The sequence below is a fragment of the Symphalangus syndactylus genome, chromosome 1 (assembly GCF_028878055.3).
Source record: "Symphalangus syndactylus isolate Jambi chromosome 1, NHGRI_mSymSyn1-v2.1_pri, whole genome shotgun sequence".
In the NCBI taxonomy this organism is placed as follows: Eukaryota; Metazoa; Chordata; class Mammalia; order Primates; family Hylobatidae; genus Symphalangus; species Symphalangus syndactylus.
In genome coordinates, this window is record NC_072423.2 from 91,719,415 (window position 1) to 91,736,274 (window position 16,860).

The following is a 16,860-nucleotide window of genomic DNA, read 5'->3' on the forward strand; positions in this document are numbered from 1 at the left end:
AATAGCAAAGACATGGAATCAACTCAGGTGCCCATCAATGGTAGGCTGGATTGAGAAAATGTGGTCTATTTGTGAGATTTTGGTGCACGAATCACCCGAGCAGTATACACTACACCCTATTTGTAGTCTTTTATCCCTCACCCCCTTCCCACCCTATTCCCCTGAGTCCCCAAAGTCCACTGTGTCATTCTTACCCATGTAACCATACAACACCTGTTCCCCAATAACATATGGAAATAAAAAAATTTAAAAAAAATCTTTATGGACAAAGTACATTGTATCCCAAACAGACAGACTTAGCAATAAATGAGTTAACTAATTAGTAAACCACAAATGAACATATGGCTGTAGATTTACATGGGCCATTTTGGTTTGTTCTGTTGTATGATTAACTCATCCTAATAACAGCTTTTGAATGGTTGGGTGTCATTAAAGAAATTTAAAATATTGTGCACATTACATACAATTATATTTCTCCATCACTGTCCACTCTTCATCAAGCCTAAGCATAAAAATATGCAAGCTTACCTGTTTCTTCAGGTTATCATTTCCTTATGCGAACTCTTGTGTCACAGAAAACTTACATTAAATAAATTTGTATGCTAAAAAAAGTGGTACACATACACTATGGAATATTATGCAGCATAAAAAGAATGAAAGAATATCTTTTGCAGCAACATGGATGGAGCTGGAAGTCATAATCCTAAGCAAATTAACACAGAAACAGAAAACCAAATATATGTTCTCACAGGTGGGAGATAAGCAATGAACACACATGGATATAAACATGGGAACAACAGACGCTGTGTATTACTAGAGGGTTGGCGGAGTGGGTTAAAAAACTAACTATCATGTACTATGCTCACTACCTGAGTGACGGGATCCATACTCCAAACCTCAGCAACATGCAATATTCCCACGTAACAAATATTCACATATACCCCTTGTATCTAAAATAAAAGCTGAAATAAAAATTTCAATATTGTAGGAATAAAAAGGAATTCTTCAAACTGATAAAGGGAATCTAAAGAAAACCTACAGATAACATCATACTTAATGCTGAAGTACTGAATTCCTTCTCCATCAAAGATCAGGAATAAAGCAAGAATTTTTACTTTCATCTTTTCTATTCTACATTGTTCTGGTGTTTCTTACCAGTGCAATAGGCAAGGTAAAAAAAAAAAAAAAAAAGGGCATGGGGATTGGAAAGAAAGCTTTCTTTATAGGCAGATGACAGGAACTAGCATAGCATGTTGTATAACATCAACAAGTGTTTGCTGAAGGAATAACAATTGTATTAAAACTTTTGATGAAAATGCCATGCTGTTATGACACACTTTATGTTATACTTCCCCTAGTATTGTATGAGTACCTATTTCATTGCATTTTACCCACTTTGAGAATGAATAGTACATTAAAAAATCCTTGTTCGTTTGTGAAATGCAAATTTTTATTTCATTTTAGTGTACATTTCTTTGATCACTACTAAATTTGAACACCTTTTCATATTTTTCATGTATTTATTATTTACGTGGCCTTTTCCCCTGAAAGTTACTTGTTCTTGCTCTTTGCCTGTTTTTGTACCGAAGTATATAATTTTAATCCTAATGATATGTTAAATATGTATACACAAATATATGTGTACATTTTGAAATCACTTATATCAATTATCCTTTAGTTTTTGATGTTTATATATATTTTTTTAATTTTAATTTTAATTTTTATTATTATATTTTAGGTTTTAGGGTACATGTGCACAATGTGCAGGTTTGTTACATATGTATCTATGTGCCATGTTGTTTTGCTGCACCCATTAACTCATCATTTAGCATTAGGTATATCTCCTAATGCTGTCCCTCCCCCCTTCCCCCACCCCACAACAGTCCCTGGAGTGTGATGTTCCCCTTCCTGTGTCCATGAGTTCTCATTGTTCAATTCTCACCTATGAGTGAGAACATGCAGTGTTTGGTTTTTTGTCCTTGTGATAGTTTACTGAGAATGATGTTTTCCAGTTTCATCCATGTCCCTACAAAGGACATGAACTCATCATTTTTTATGGCTGCCTAGTATTCCATGGTGTATATGTGCCACATTTTCTTAATCCAGTCTATCGTTGTTGGACCTTTGGGTTGATGTTTATATTTTTAAATGATTCCTATTAGTTGTTTAAAATATAAAGCCAGAAAGAATGCAAAGAAAAAACAATAAAATTTTATCACCAACGGAAACCAATGTCATCAGTTTTGTGAATTCATTTCCAAAGGGTCAATTAAAACTACTCATTACATGATCTTTCCATTTGTAAGAGATTTCTGGTGCCAAAAATTTTATATATTAAATGTTTATACAAGGGGACTTGAAGGAGTTTATAAAAAATGGCATTTAAAAAATAAAAATAAAAATATAAATGTTATTTTTTGACATAAATTCCATCAAATCCAAGACACTTTTGTGAGAGATGATACCAACCATTTGGCCCGTCTATAGAGAACTGAGGTCCTGAGAATTTAAACATGACGATGCAGTATTTTTTTTTTTCACCTTATTAACTGAGGAAAATGGATGCCTCTCAAATATTTTCTAAGATTAGGCAACAAAAAAGAAGTCAGAAGAAGCTAAATCAGGATGGTAAGGTGGATGCCTAATAATTTCCCATTGAAACTCTCACAAAATTCTTTTTTGATGACAGAAATGAGCAGGAGCATTGTCATGGTGGAGAACTCTCTGGTGAAGCTCTCCTGGGTGCTTTTCTGCTAAAGCTTTGGCTTTCTCAAAATACTGTCATAATAAGTTGATATCATTGTTCTTTGGCTTTCTGGAAAGTCAACAAGCAAAATGCTTTGAGCATCCCAAAAAACGGTTACCATGGCCAGGCACAGTGGCTCATGCCTCTAATCCCAGCACTTTGGGAGGCTGAGGCAGGTGGATCATGAGGTCAGGAGTTCAAGACCAGCTTGACCAACATGGTGAAACCTCGTGTCTACTAAAAATACAAAAATTAGCTGGGCATGGTGGTGGATGCCTGTAATCCCAGCTACTCTGGAGGCTGTGGCAGGAGAATAATTTGAACCTGGGATGGGGAGGTTGCAGTGAGCCGAGATTGCACCATTGTACTCCAGCCTGGGTGACAGAAGGAGACTCCATCTCAAAACAAACAAACAAACCAAAACCAAAAAAAAAAACAAACAAAAAGCCTGTTACCATGACTTTCACATTTGACGGATCTGCTTTTGCTTTGACTGGACCACTTCCACCTCTTGATAGCCATTGCTTTGATTGTGCTTTGTCTTCAGGATTGTATTGGTAAAGCCATGTTTCATCTCCTGCTACAATTCTTCAAATAAATGCTTCAGGATCTTGATCTCACTTATTTAAAATTGCCATTGAAGGCTCTGCTCTTGTCTGCAGCTGATTGGGGTGGAATGGTTTTGGGACCCATTGAGTGTAAAGTTTGATCAGCTTTAATTTTTCAGTCAGAATTGTGTAACCTGAACTAATGGATATGTCTATGGTGTCAGCTATTGCTTCTGCTGTTAATCATTGGCCCTCTTCAGTTAGAGCACTGTATTAGTCCTTTCTCATGCTGCTAATAAAGACATATGTGAGACTGGGTAATTTATAAAGGAAAGAGGTTTAATGGATTCACAGTTCCACATGGCTGGGAAGGCCTCACAATTATGGCAGAAGGTGAAAGAGGAGCAAAGTCATGTCTTACATAGCAGCAGGCAACAAGAGAATGAGAACCAAGTGAAAAGGGAAACCTCTTGTAAAACCATCAGATCTTGTGAGACTTACTACCACAAGAACAGTATGAGGGAAACTGACCCCATGATTCAATTTCTCCCACTGGGTCCCTTCCATAACACTTGAGAATTATGGGAGCTACAATTCAAGATGAGATTTGGGTGGGGACACAGCCAAACCTTATCAGAAACCAACAAGATAAATTTTTTTCCTTGCAAATTGATGTGGATGTTCTGCTGCTAAGGAATTCATCTTCAACATTGTCTCATCTCTTTTAAAAATGCATTATCCATTTGTAAACTACTAATTTCTCTGGAGCATTGTCCCCATAATCTTTTTGTAAAGTATCAATGATTTCACCGTTCTTCCACCTATGTTTCACCATAAATTTGATGTTTGTTCTTGCTTCTATTTCAGCAGAATTCATGTTCCTTGGATGAAAGCTTTTTTCAAACAAACATCTTATCCTTCTTAGTGCTTCAAAATATATCCTGTTCAGCCATGTTGTAAAAAATTAGTACAGATTTATTTTGGCACAAAAATTTGAACTCCATGCATAGTTTACTCATGATATGCATTTTCATGAATTTTTTGAAGACTCTTCATGTATACTTGGGCATGTTTCTGGAGTCATTACAGTGTGTTAATGCAAACAAATTATAATGCATTTGCTATTACTGTTTTGTTGATTATAGTTTTATAAAAAGTCCAGCATGTGCTTTTCCATATATGAATTAGCCTGATCGTCACTCCATGATGCTCTTTTTCCTGAATCATCTTGGCTGTTAGTGATTTTGGGATGAATTTGAAACTAGTTGTGCAACTTCTTCCCAAAAGCAAATCATTATTTCATGGAATCACTTAAACTTATAAGGTGTTTTGGAATTACTGATACATGTAGTACCATAATTATAAATGGCACCTGTCTGCACATTGTATTTTTGGCTAATTTTGCAGATATAAAGGCATAATCTTGATTCCCCCCGGCCATTTTGCTCTTCTTTGGATCAGGTCTTGGGAATCTCTTAAAACTGTGTTACTTTCATGCAAGTATCTTCCTGCTTTATGTTTCTTGAATCTTTTCTGCTGAGAAATAGAAATGCAAACAAAAACAAGATCAAGAAACAAAAAATAAATAAGATCTAGATTAATCATATATATACTGCGTGCCTGAGGACAAGCTGCCCTCTACCCACCAGCATTGTAATCCAAGATTCTCTAGATATTGATACTATTGTGTTGGAAAGGGCCCTGATACCTGGGCATACCTGGGAAGACAGTGTTGAATATTGATACTCTCACCATTGTCTCTTTGGATCTCATACCAATGACATCTTTAGAAAATCAAAGGGAGAACTGAAAATTTTAAAGCTATTGTCTTATTTTTCATCATTTAAAATCCTGCTTTCTTTTCTTAATTTTGTCTCCTCAAAATTTCTGTTGCCCATGGCAACAAATTTGACTAAATCTCAGAGGCATCCCAACAAGATCCATTTCCTTCAGATACATCGTTATTTTTGCAAAGGAGATTTTGCTCTATGCTGTAGTCCCATGATTCTTTGACTGAAGCAATAATTAGGTATGAGGCAATCTCATTCCCTTTCCCACCACATATCAGGCACTCATTGGGCCAATGTGTGATAAAACCAGGGGATGAGAATGAGGCATTTGAGTCTTAGCAGATTTGTGAAAAAACAACAGGAGCGTGTGTTTCCCACAAGGGCAGAAAGTATGTGCCACTCATAATAGGCTAATTTGGATCTTTTCACCACTGAAACTTCTGGTGTGAAATGGTCTGTGTGACCTAGAGAACCTTGAGAGTCTGACTCCATTGTGGATAGGGTAGGCTGCTACTGAACTAAAGGACATGGTGACAAATAGAAAAGTCCTAGGTCTGAGCCTACATGAAGGACAGAGGGCCCCAAATGGTCGTTGACCTTTCTCATTAAAGAGCTACAGCACATAGCCACTCCCCACTCACGTGACAGCTAGAGGGTTTACTCACTCATTTTCCACATCCTGGATGGTGTTAGGAAGAGGTAGATCCCTGGTTTCTGGAAGGAGGAGGATAACAGGGACAGCAAGGATGGGGAAGACTCCATAGGAAATCCAGGGCAAGTGGGGAGAATATGCCATTAAGGTCATCAACAGAGGAGCCAGTGCTGCCCCAGTCCTACCGGACATTGCATTGATTCCTGCAACTGTTGACCTTAGGGTGCAAATAACAACAACAAAAAAATCTTGTATGAATCTGTACATGTAAGCTCTTTATCATCATTATTTCTTTATGGGGGCCAGTACAGCAGAGTTACTAAACACATGGGCTTTGACAGCAAGCCCTTAATTGTGACATTTACCTCTGTTGGTTTCTACCTATTTGATAGTATAATGTTGGTAACTGCTCTTAACCTTAGTTTCATAATTACTAAAATAGAGATACCTGTAGCATTCATTAACCTGTAGCAATAACCCGTAGCTTTAATAATTTGATAATAATAATACATATATGGCTCTCTGTTGCTGTGTTCATTTCTATTACAATTAATTCATCTGGCACCTAAACAGTGTCAGTCTTTCATTCACAATGAATATCAATAAGTTCCGAAATTTCTGTTTTGAAACCAGATGGTCTTTAGCTCTCGTACCTCAATATGGTGGGGACGAGCTCATTGTGGTGGACAGAAGCACTGTTGCTAGCAGCAGAAACACTACCAATTCCCAAAGTTGCTAAAACCACACGCAGGATCTGCATTTCTAGAAAGAACAGTGAGAATCAGGAAATCTTGCCTGAAGAAACTTGTCAACCCCCAAATAATTGTAAAAAGATTCTAATGGAGGACTTTGCAAGTGTGAAATATGTGGTAGACAAACTGCAACATGCCAGAGATTGGGGAATGGTTGCGAGGCTGAGAAATATAGACTGTAAAATGGTAGGGCTTAAACATTGAATAAAGGGTCTCAATCTCAATCTTCAACTCTTTCAGCACATTTGAGTATTGCCAATAAAGGTGGGGGTAGGGACCAACAGGAAATATTTGTTTTATTTTTTCTGTGTAATATTTTCTGTGTACTTCCAGTGGGCCACAGAACTATATTTGTTCTATTAGAACAATATTTGTTTTATTTTTTCTGTGTAATATTTTCTGTGCACCTCCAGTGGGGCATAGAACTATATATAGATAATAACTGAGGAGTTTGTGAGCCATGTCTTGAGCAGTTTAGAGCTAAGAGTGTGGGAACAATTTTTGATATGAGACAGACATTCTACCATATAGTAAGAAAAGGACTGGGTTTATTTGGGAGTGGACAGTGTGGAGAGGCACAAGCTCTGAATAATTCAGGATTATAAAACCTAACATTATAAAACCTAACTCCTATTTGGAAATAAATAATGTCACGCTGGGAACCATTGACACTGAAAATTCAAAAAGGTACTTTTTCATCAATAAAAATATCAAAATAGGATTTGAAAAGAGTGGAGAAGGTTCTCCTGTAAGGCAGAAAACTTACACTAGCAGGAGGCATGGAGCCCACCAGTCTGGGAATCCTGCAAAATATGTTCCTGCTCTGGGAGATGAGTGGAATATAGTGACCACTAATGTTCCCATAATCATTACAGAAGGTCGTTCTATTAATTTAACTTAGGAACGTAGATTTTAAGAGAGGCTGGGTCAGCTTCTTAATCTGTTCCTTGTTTAGGGGTAGATTATAAAACAGATAAAGATATGTTAAGATGAGACATTTTTCTTGTTCCAACTGTACACTTCATTTATGGTTGAAGACAAGGAATTTTTATTTCAGCAAAGTCAAGAAGCCTTTTCTAAAAAAGTGTTGCATTTATGCTGAGATAATATAGAACTCAAAAATGAATATACAGGGAAGAGGATATGGACAAGTTAGAGAGACCTTAAAAATTAGAAAGTATCCTAGACAGAGGCAGTGAGGGCATTATGTGCCCACTTTGGCATACAGTTGCAAGGCCTAGCCCCTCCACAATAGCTATAAAAGGGTGATTAGCCAAAAAGCATGTGCTTAGTTACTCTTCTAAAGAAACCATTAGGTGTAATTGGAGCCCATGTCCAGATTCATCTTGGCTGTGATGAAGACAACCGTGTGTCTGAACCATCACGGCTGACGTTGGTTGAGTAAGAGCCCAAGTGCTGAAAAGAACATGTTGTCAGAATCAGTTCCAAACCCTCATATTAACTTCAGGGAATCTTTTGGCTGTCAAGGGCAATGCCATTCTTTTGGCACCAGGCATAAAAGACCAAGGTAATCCCTGGAGAATGGGGGTAACTAATTTCTTTCCTGAAACTCCTATCTCTCTCACCTTGGGGCAAAAAGGTGTTGACCAGAATGAAAAGTCCCACTGGGAACGTGAACAACATCTGGCTTATTCGACGACCCATATGATTCAGTGTCAAAAGGGAAACACATCTGGCTGTGAGTGTGACAGCTCCACAGAGAACCTGGAACAGGGACACATTGCTCCCCAAGTGCTGCAAGTTGAGTATCAGGCCATAAAAGGGTACAGTGATTGCGAATCTGAAGTGAATAAAAGGACAAAGACATATTCAATAAGATTTAAAGCCTAGGAAACATTTTCTAAGATTTTGAAGGTAAGTCCTACAAATGATTATAATATTGACCCAACTGGCAAATGGTCAGTGTTTTTCCTTTTAAAAAAGGGATCATTCTGTTTTATAGACTATTTCTTTTTCAGACAATGATCTTAAAATAACATAAAAGAATTGTGGAACATGATGTTAAAATGGGCTCTTCATTGTCATAATTTTTACTGGGTCCTGAAGAAAAGAGATAGCAAACATACATATTATCAATGAAAGTTAAAGACCTACCCATGTAGAAAAAGTAATGTGAAATCTGAATTCATCAGTCAACTGGATGATATAAATGACTGGACATGGGTAGGGTTAGATGGTGGAAATTAGGGTAATAGTTTCTTTGCAGCAGTTCAGCATTGTGTGAGTCTAACTTCTCTGCTCCCGTTCAGAGACCTTCTTTACCTTAGTCTTAGTAATCCCTGGAGAATGGGGGTAATACTTACTTGTATAATCTGGCCCACAGATTATACAAGTGGAGAGGAAGCATAACACATTTACATAGAGAAAAAGTCAACAATATCTTCTTACCCTTCTCACCATATCAACCACCAAAGTCAGCTTGAACTACAGAAACAGAGAATCTCTAACTCTGAATGAATATCTGTTTAATTTTCATATGTGGCTGAAATATATGTATTACTAAGATGAGGCTATTCTTGTGAGTTGAGAGGATGGGATTTTTTTTTTTTTATTACTGAGGAGGAGAGTATGTGTTATGTGGCTTGTCAGAGATTTCATCAGGGATAGGGAAAGAACCACAGAACAGGTTTAAGAGAAAGCTAAGAAGGGATTAGGTGAAGATGATGATTTTCTGTTTTCATGATTAGGCCCTGTGCATTCTCATTATTCGACATGAATTATTTTGATAAAACTTGCAGATGAAATTTGAGGAAAAAATGAACATTTTAGAAAAATTCATAGATGTAATAAAATTTCTATAAATTTTATAATTATGAAAGAATACCGCATATTACTTAGAGATAAATACCAATGTAGCAAGGTATAATGAAAGGCTTGGGGATGATAAAATAAAAAACCTGGAAAAAATGGATGGGAATGTGCAACGGAGGTTTATGCAGAAGGCCTCAATTATCTTGGTCTGATTGTCTTTCTTAATGTGGGTAATGAGGTGTTTTTAAATTGTAGTTACAAGTTTACTATCATGTATGCCTTAAATAATAGTATATTTAAAAATATAAACAGAATTAGGCTAAGTAAAGGGTGTTCTTGATTTTGTAATCTGCTTTGACAGCAGGTTTTCATCTGAGGCGTGAAATCAATTTGCATAATTCCATTTTTTGACAGAAATGATAATTTTTGGAGAGGAAAAGAAAATACAAACAGATGAACAAATAAAGAAAAAAAAGCAATAATTCTATTTAAGTTCCTTGAATGCAGAGTTTAGATCTTAATGCCTCTGTATCCTTAACACATAGCCCAGTGCCTTCACACATTTTATATTTTCCACAGACATCAGGAGGTCATGGTGATGAATGGTGAAAACGATGATGATGATGGTAATGATAATAACAAAATAATTATCATAATCCTGCCAAAACCAATGATTATTCTCCTTGCAAACGTATATGAGCAGAATGCACGTATTTTCTTTTGCTGGCTATCATATTAGCACTATCAGGGACTCTAGTCTTTAGTACCTGAAAGTAGTCTGGTTGTCACTCTCCTAATCCATGATATAGAAACTTCTTTACAAGGAGATCCAATCTCACACCAGTCAGAATGGCTATTACTAAATGGTCAAAAAATAACAGATACTGGCGAGGATGGAGAGATAAGAGAATGCTTATACACTGCTGGTGGGAACGTAAATTAGTTCAGCCATTCGTAGAAAGCAGTATGGTGATTCCTCAAGGAACTTAAAACAGAATTACCATTTGACCCAGTAATCCTATTATTGGATATACACCCAAAGGAATATAAATCATTCTACTATAAAGATGCATGTATGTCTGTGTTCATCACAGCATATTCATAATAGTAAAGACCTAGAATCAACCTAAATGCCCATCAATGGTAGACTGGATAAAGGAAATGTGGTACACATACACCATGGAATACTATGCAGCCATGAAGAGGAACAAGATCCTGTCCTTTGCAGCAACATAGATATAGCTAGAGGCCATTATCCTGAGTGAACTAACACAGAAACAGAAAATCAAATACCACATGTTCTCACTTATGAGTGGGAGCTAAATATTGAGTACATATGGACACAAAGAAGAGAACAACAAAAATAATCTGTACAACAAACCTCTGTGAAATGAGTTTACCTATATAACAAACCTGCTCATGTACCTTGAGCCTAAAATAAAAGTTAAAAAATTTTATATTGAATTTTTACCAAAATAGACAAAAACTTGAAGGTCCACAGGTATTTGGAAACTAAGCACAACATTTATCCAAAATCATTGGGTCAAAGAGGATCCAAATCATGAATTAGAAATTATTTTAGACTAATTTAGAATAAAAATACAACACCTCAAAATATATGGAAATGAGTAACTATGTGAGATTATGAATATGCTAATTTGTCTCACTATAATAATTTTACTATACACATCTCTCATAACATCATAGTGTATACCTTAAACATACACAATACAATTTGTTAAAAAAATATGGGATGCAGGTTTGGCAATGCTAACAGGGAACTTTATAGTTCCTTTGTAGTTCTGTGCATTTATTAGGAAAAATGAAAGTTTGCAAAAAAAAATGAATTCAGCTTTTCTGCCTGGAGGGCGCACACACACACACACACACACACACACACAGAGAGAGAGAGAGAGAGAGAAACCCAAGTAAGTAGAAGCAAAGAAATAATAAAAATAAGAGTAGAAATCAGGGAGGGGCCAAGATGGCCAAGTGGGAACAGCTCTGGTCTGCAGCTCCCAGCAAGACCCATGCAGAGGGCGGGTGATTTCCGCATTTTCAACTGAGGTACCCAGTTCATCTCATTGGGACTGGTTAGGCAGTAGCTGCAACCCACAGAGGGCAGGCAGAAGCAGGGTGGGGCGTCACCTCACCCGGGAAGTGCAAGGAGCCAGGGACCTCCCTCCCTGCACCAAGGGAAGCCATGAAGGACTGTGCTACATGGCCGGGTTACTATACTTTTCCCACAGTTTTTGCAGTCTGCAGATCAGGAGATTCTCTCGTGTGCCTATACCACCAGGGCCATGGGCTTCAAGCACAAAACTAGGTGGCTGTTTGGGCAAACATTGGGCTAGCTGCAGGAGTGTTTTTTCATATTCCAGTGGTGCCTGGAACCCTAGCAAGACAGAACCATTTACTCCCCTCCCCTGGAAAAGGGGCTGAGGCCATGGAGCCAAGTGGTCTCGCTCAGTGAGTCCCACTCCCATGGAGCCCAGCAAGCTAAGAACCACTGGCTTGAAATTCTTGCTGCCAGCGCAGTAGTCTGAAGCCTGCCTGGGACGATGGAGCTTGGTAGGGGGAGGGGTGTGCGCCATTCCTGAGGCTTTAGTAGGCAGTTTTCCCCTGACAGTGCTAAGGAGGATGGGAGGTCTGGGTTGGGCATGGTAAAGTGGCTGTGGCAAGACTGCTTCTCTAGATTTCTCCTCACCAGGCAGAGCATCTCTGAAGGAAAAGTAACAGCCCCAGTAAGAGGTTCACAGACAAAACCCTCATTTCCCTAGGAGAGAGCACCTGGGGGAAGGGGTGGCTGTGGGCACAGCTTCAGCACATTTAATCGTTCCTGCCTGCCAGCTCTGAAGAGCGCAGCTGATCCCGACAAGAGGGATTCTCCCAACAGTGCGCACCAGCTCTGCTAAGGGACAGATTGCCTCCTCAACTGGGTCCCTGACCCCCACGCCTCCGGACGGGGAGAAACCTCCCAACAGGGGTCAACAGACACCTCATACAGGAGAGCTCCAGCTGGCATCAGGCTGGTGCCCCTCCAGGATGAAGCTTCCAGAGGAAGAAGCAGGCAGCAATCTTTGCTGTTCTGCAGCCTCCACTGGTGATACCCGAGTGAAAAGGGTCTGGAGTGGACCTCCAGCAAACTGCAGCAGACCTGACAAAGAGGGACATGACTGTTAGAAGGAAAAGTAACAAGCAGAAAGCTACAACATCAACATCAACATCAACATAAAGGACTCCACACAAAAACCTCATCTAAAGGTCATCAGCCTCAACAATCAAAGGTAGATAAATCCAAGAAGATGAGGAAAAATCAGTGCAAAAATGCTGAAAATTGCAAAAACCAGAATGCTGCTTCTCTCCAATGATCGCAACTCCTCTCCAGCAAGGGCACAAAACTGGGCAGAGAATGAGACTGATGAATTGACAGAAGTAGACTTCAGAAGGTGGGTAATAACTTCTGAGCTAAAGGAGCATATTCTAACCCAAGGCAAGGAAGGTAAGAACCTTGATAAAAGGTTGCAGGAACTGCTAACTAGAATGGCCAGTTTAGAGAAAAACATAAATTACCTGATGGAGCTGAACAACACAGCATGAGAACTTCATGAAGCACATACAAGTATTATAGCCAGATCGATCAAGCAGAATAAAGGATATCAGAGAATGAAGATCAACTTACTGAAATAAGGTGTGAAGAAAAGATTAGAGAAAAAGGAATGATAAGGCATGAACAAATCCTCCAAGAAACACGAGACTATGTGAAAAGACACAACCTACGGTAAATTGGTGTCCCTGAAAGTGATGGGCAGAATGGAACCAAGTTGGAAAACACACTTCAGGATATTATCCAGGAGAACTTCCCCAACCTAGCAAGACAGGCCAACATTCAAATTCAGGAAATACAGAGAACAACACTAAGATACTCCTCGAGAAGAGCAAACCCCAAGACACATAATTTTCAGATTCCCCAAGATTGAAACAAAGGAAAAAATATTAAGGGCAGCCAGAAAGGTCAGGTTACCTACTAAGGGAACCCCATCAGACTAAAAGTGGATCACTCTGCAGAAACCCTACAAGCCAGAAGAGAGTGGGGGCCAATATTCAACATTCTTAAAGAAAAGAATTTTCAACCCAGCATTTGATATCCAACCAAATTAAGTTTCATAAGTGAAGGAAAAACAAAATCCTTTTTGTCACCACCAGGCCTGCCTTACGAGAGCATCTGAAGGAAGCACTAAATATGGAAAGGAAATACTGGTACCAGCCACTGCTAAAACACAGCAAAATATACAGAGCAATAACACTATGAAGAAACTGCATCAACTAATGGGCAAAATAACCAGCTAGCATCATGATGATAGGATCAAATTCACACATAACAATATTAACCTTAAATGTAAATGGACGAAATGCCTCAATTAAAAGACACAGAATGACAAATTGGATAAAGAGTCAAGACCCATCTAATGTGCAAAGACACACAGGCTCAAAATAAAGGGATGGAGGAAGATTTATCAAGAAAATGGCAAGCAAAAAAAGCAGGAGTTGCAATCTTAGTCTCCGATAAAACAGACTTTAAACCAACGAAGATAAAAAAAGACAAAGAATGAGGCCGGGCGCGGTAGCTCACGCCTGTAATCCCAGCACTTTGGGAGGCCGAGGCGGGCAGATCACAAGGTCAGGAGATTGAGACCATCCTGGCTAACACAGTGAAACCCTGTCTCTACTAAAAATACAAAAAGTTAGCCGGGTGTGGTGGCGGGCGCCTGTAGTCCCAGCTACTTGGAAGGCTGAGGCAAGAGAATGGCATGAACTCAGGTGGCAGAGCTTGCAGTGGGCTGAGGTCGGGCCACTGCACTCCAGCCTGGGCGACAGAGCGAGACTCCATCTCACACACACACACACACAAAAAAGACAAAGAATGGAATTACATAATGGTAAAGGGATCAATGGGTCAAGAAGAGCTAACTATCCTAAATATATATGCACCCAATGAAGGAATACCCAGATTCATAAAACAAGTTCTTAGAAACCTACAAAGAGACTTAGACTCCCACACAATAATAGTGCGAGACTTTTAACACCCCACTCTCAATATTAGAGCAACAAGACAGAATTAACAAGGATATTCAGGACTTGAACTCAGCTCTGAACCAAGTGGACCTAATAGACACAATAGAACTCTCCACCCCAAATCAAGAGAATATACATTCTTAGTGCCACATAGCATGTATTCTAAAATTGACCACATAATTGGAAGTAAAACACTCCTCAGCAAATGCAAAAGAATGGAAATCACAACAAACAGTCTCTCAGACCACGGTGCAATCAAATTAGAACTCAGGATTAAGAAACTCACTCAAAACCACACAACTACATGGAAATTGAACAACCTGCGCCTGAATGACTACTGGGTAAATAATGAAATTAAGGCAGAAATGAAGTTCTTTGCCTCAGAACTTAAAGTACAATAAATAAATAAATAAATAAATAAATAAATAATAGCTATCTTAAAAAAAAGGAAGTTATTTGAAACCAATGAGAACAAAGACCCAAAGTACCAGAATCTCTGGGACACAGGTAAAGCAGTGTTAACAAAGAAATTTTGTAGCACAGAATTCCTACCACAGAAAGCTGGAAAGATTTAAAATTGACACTCTAATATCACAATTAAAAGAACTAGACAAGCAAGAACAAACAAATTCAAAAGCTAGCAGAAGACAAGAAATAAGAAATAAGATCATAGCAGAGTTGAAGGAGATAGAGACATGAAGAATCCTTCAAAGAAATCAGTGAATCCAGGAGCTGGTTTTTTGAAAAGATTAACAAAATAGATGGACCACTAGATAGACTAATAAAGAAGAAAAGAGAGAAAAAGAGATATCACACTGATCCCACAGAAATACAAACTACCGTCAAAGAATACTATAAACAACTCTATGCAAATAAACTAGAAAATCTAGAAGAAATGAATAAATTTCTGGACACATACACCCTCCCAAGATGAACCCAGGAAGAAGTCGAATCCCTGAGTGGGACGATAACATGTTCTGAAATTGAGGCAGTAAGTAATAGCTACCAACCAAAAAAAGGCCAGGACCAGAGAGATTCACAGCCGAAGTCTACCAGAGCTACAAAGAGGAGCTGGTACCATTCCTTCTGAAACTATTCCAAACAATAGAGGAAGAGGAAGAGGTACTTCTCCCTAACTCATTTTATGAGGCTAGCATCTTCCTGATACCAAAAGCTGGCACAGACACAATAAAAAAAAAGAAAATTTCAGGCCAATATCCCTGGTGAACATCGATGAGAAAATCCTCAATAAAATACTGTCAAACTGAATTCAGCAGCACATCAAAAAGCTTATCCACCATGATCAAGTCAGCTTTATCCCTGGGGTGCAAACCTAGTTCAATATACACAAATCAATAAACGCAATCCATCACATAAACAGAACCAATGACAAAAACCACATGATTATCTCAATAGATGCAGAAAAGGCTTTTGATAAAATTCAACACCCTTTCATGCTAAAAACTCTCAATAAACTAGGTATTGGTGGAACATATCTCAAAATAATGAGCTATTTATGACAAACCCATAGCCAATATCATTCTAAATAGGCAAAAGCTGGAAGCATTTCCTTTGAAAACCAGCCCAAGACAAAGATACCCTCTCTCACCACTCCTATTCAACATAGTATTGGAAGTTCTGGCCAAGGCAATCAGGCATGAGAAAGAAATGAAGGTATTTATTTATTTATTTGTTCATGATTTTATTTATTTATTTATTTATTTATTTATTTATTTATTTATTTATTTTTGAGATGGAGTCTTGCTCTGTCACCCAGGCTGGAGTGCAGTGGCGCAATCTTGGCTCACTGCAAGCTCCGCTTCCCAGGTTCACGCCATTCTCCTGCCTCAGCCTCTCCGAGTCGCTGGGACTACAGGCGCCCGCCACCACGCCCGGCTAATTTTTTGTCTTTTTAGTAGAGACGGGGTTTCACCGTGGTCTCAATCTCCTGACCTCGTGATCCGCCCGCCTCGGCCTCCCAAAGTGCTGGGATTGCAAGCGTGAGCCACCGCGCCCAGCCTTATTTATTTATTTTTTTATTATTATACTTTAGGTTTTAGGGTACATGTGCACAATGTGCAGGTTGGTTACATATGTATCCATGTGCCATGTTGGTGTGCTGCACCCATTAACTCGTCATTTAGCATTAGGTATATCTCCTAATGCTGTCCCTCCCCCTCTCCCCCAACCCCACAACAGTCCCCGGAGTGTGATGTTCCCCTTCCTGTGTCCATGTGTTCTCATTGTTCAATTCCCACCTATGAGTGAGAACATGCGGTGTTTGGTTTTTTGTGGCACATATACACCATGGAATACTATGCAGCCATAAAAACTGATGAGTTCATGTCCTTTGTAGGGACATGGATGAAACTGGAAACCATCATTCTCAGTAAACTATTGCAAGGAAATGAAGGTATTTAAATAGAAAGAGAGGAAGTCAAATTGTCTCTGTTTGCAGATGACATGATTGTATATTTAGAAAACCCCATCGTCTTAGCCCCCAAACTCCTTAAGCTGATAAGCA

At 38.8% G+C, this 16,860-nt stretch overlaps 1 protein-coding gene across 1 annotated transcript in view; it reads right to left on the reverse strand.

The window, feature by feature from the left end:
* Positions 1 to 4,769: 4,769 nt before the first annotated feature.
* SLC22A24 (solute carrier family 22 member 24) overlaps positions 4,770 to 16,860 on the reverse strand; it is a 60,667-nt gene continuing 48,576 nt past the window's right edge. Inside the window, exons 7-10 of the mRNA XM_055294287.1 lie at positions 8,075 to 8,289; positions 6,390 to 6,498; positions 5,750 to 5,953; positions 4,770 to 4,830 (exon numbers count right to left, since the gene is read on the reverse strand). Coding sequence (XP_055150262.1) covers positions 4,770 to 4,830; positions 5,750 to 5,953; positions 6,390 to 6,498; positions 8,075 to 8,289 — 589 coding nt within the window. The remainder of the gene's footprint in view (positions 4,831 to 5,749; positions 5,954 to 6,389; positions 6,499 to 8,074; positions 8,290 to 16,860) is intronic.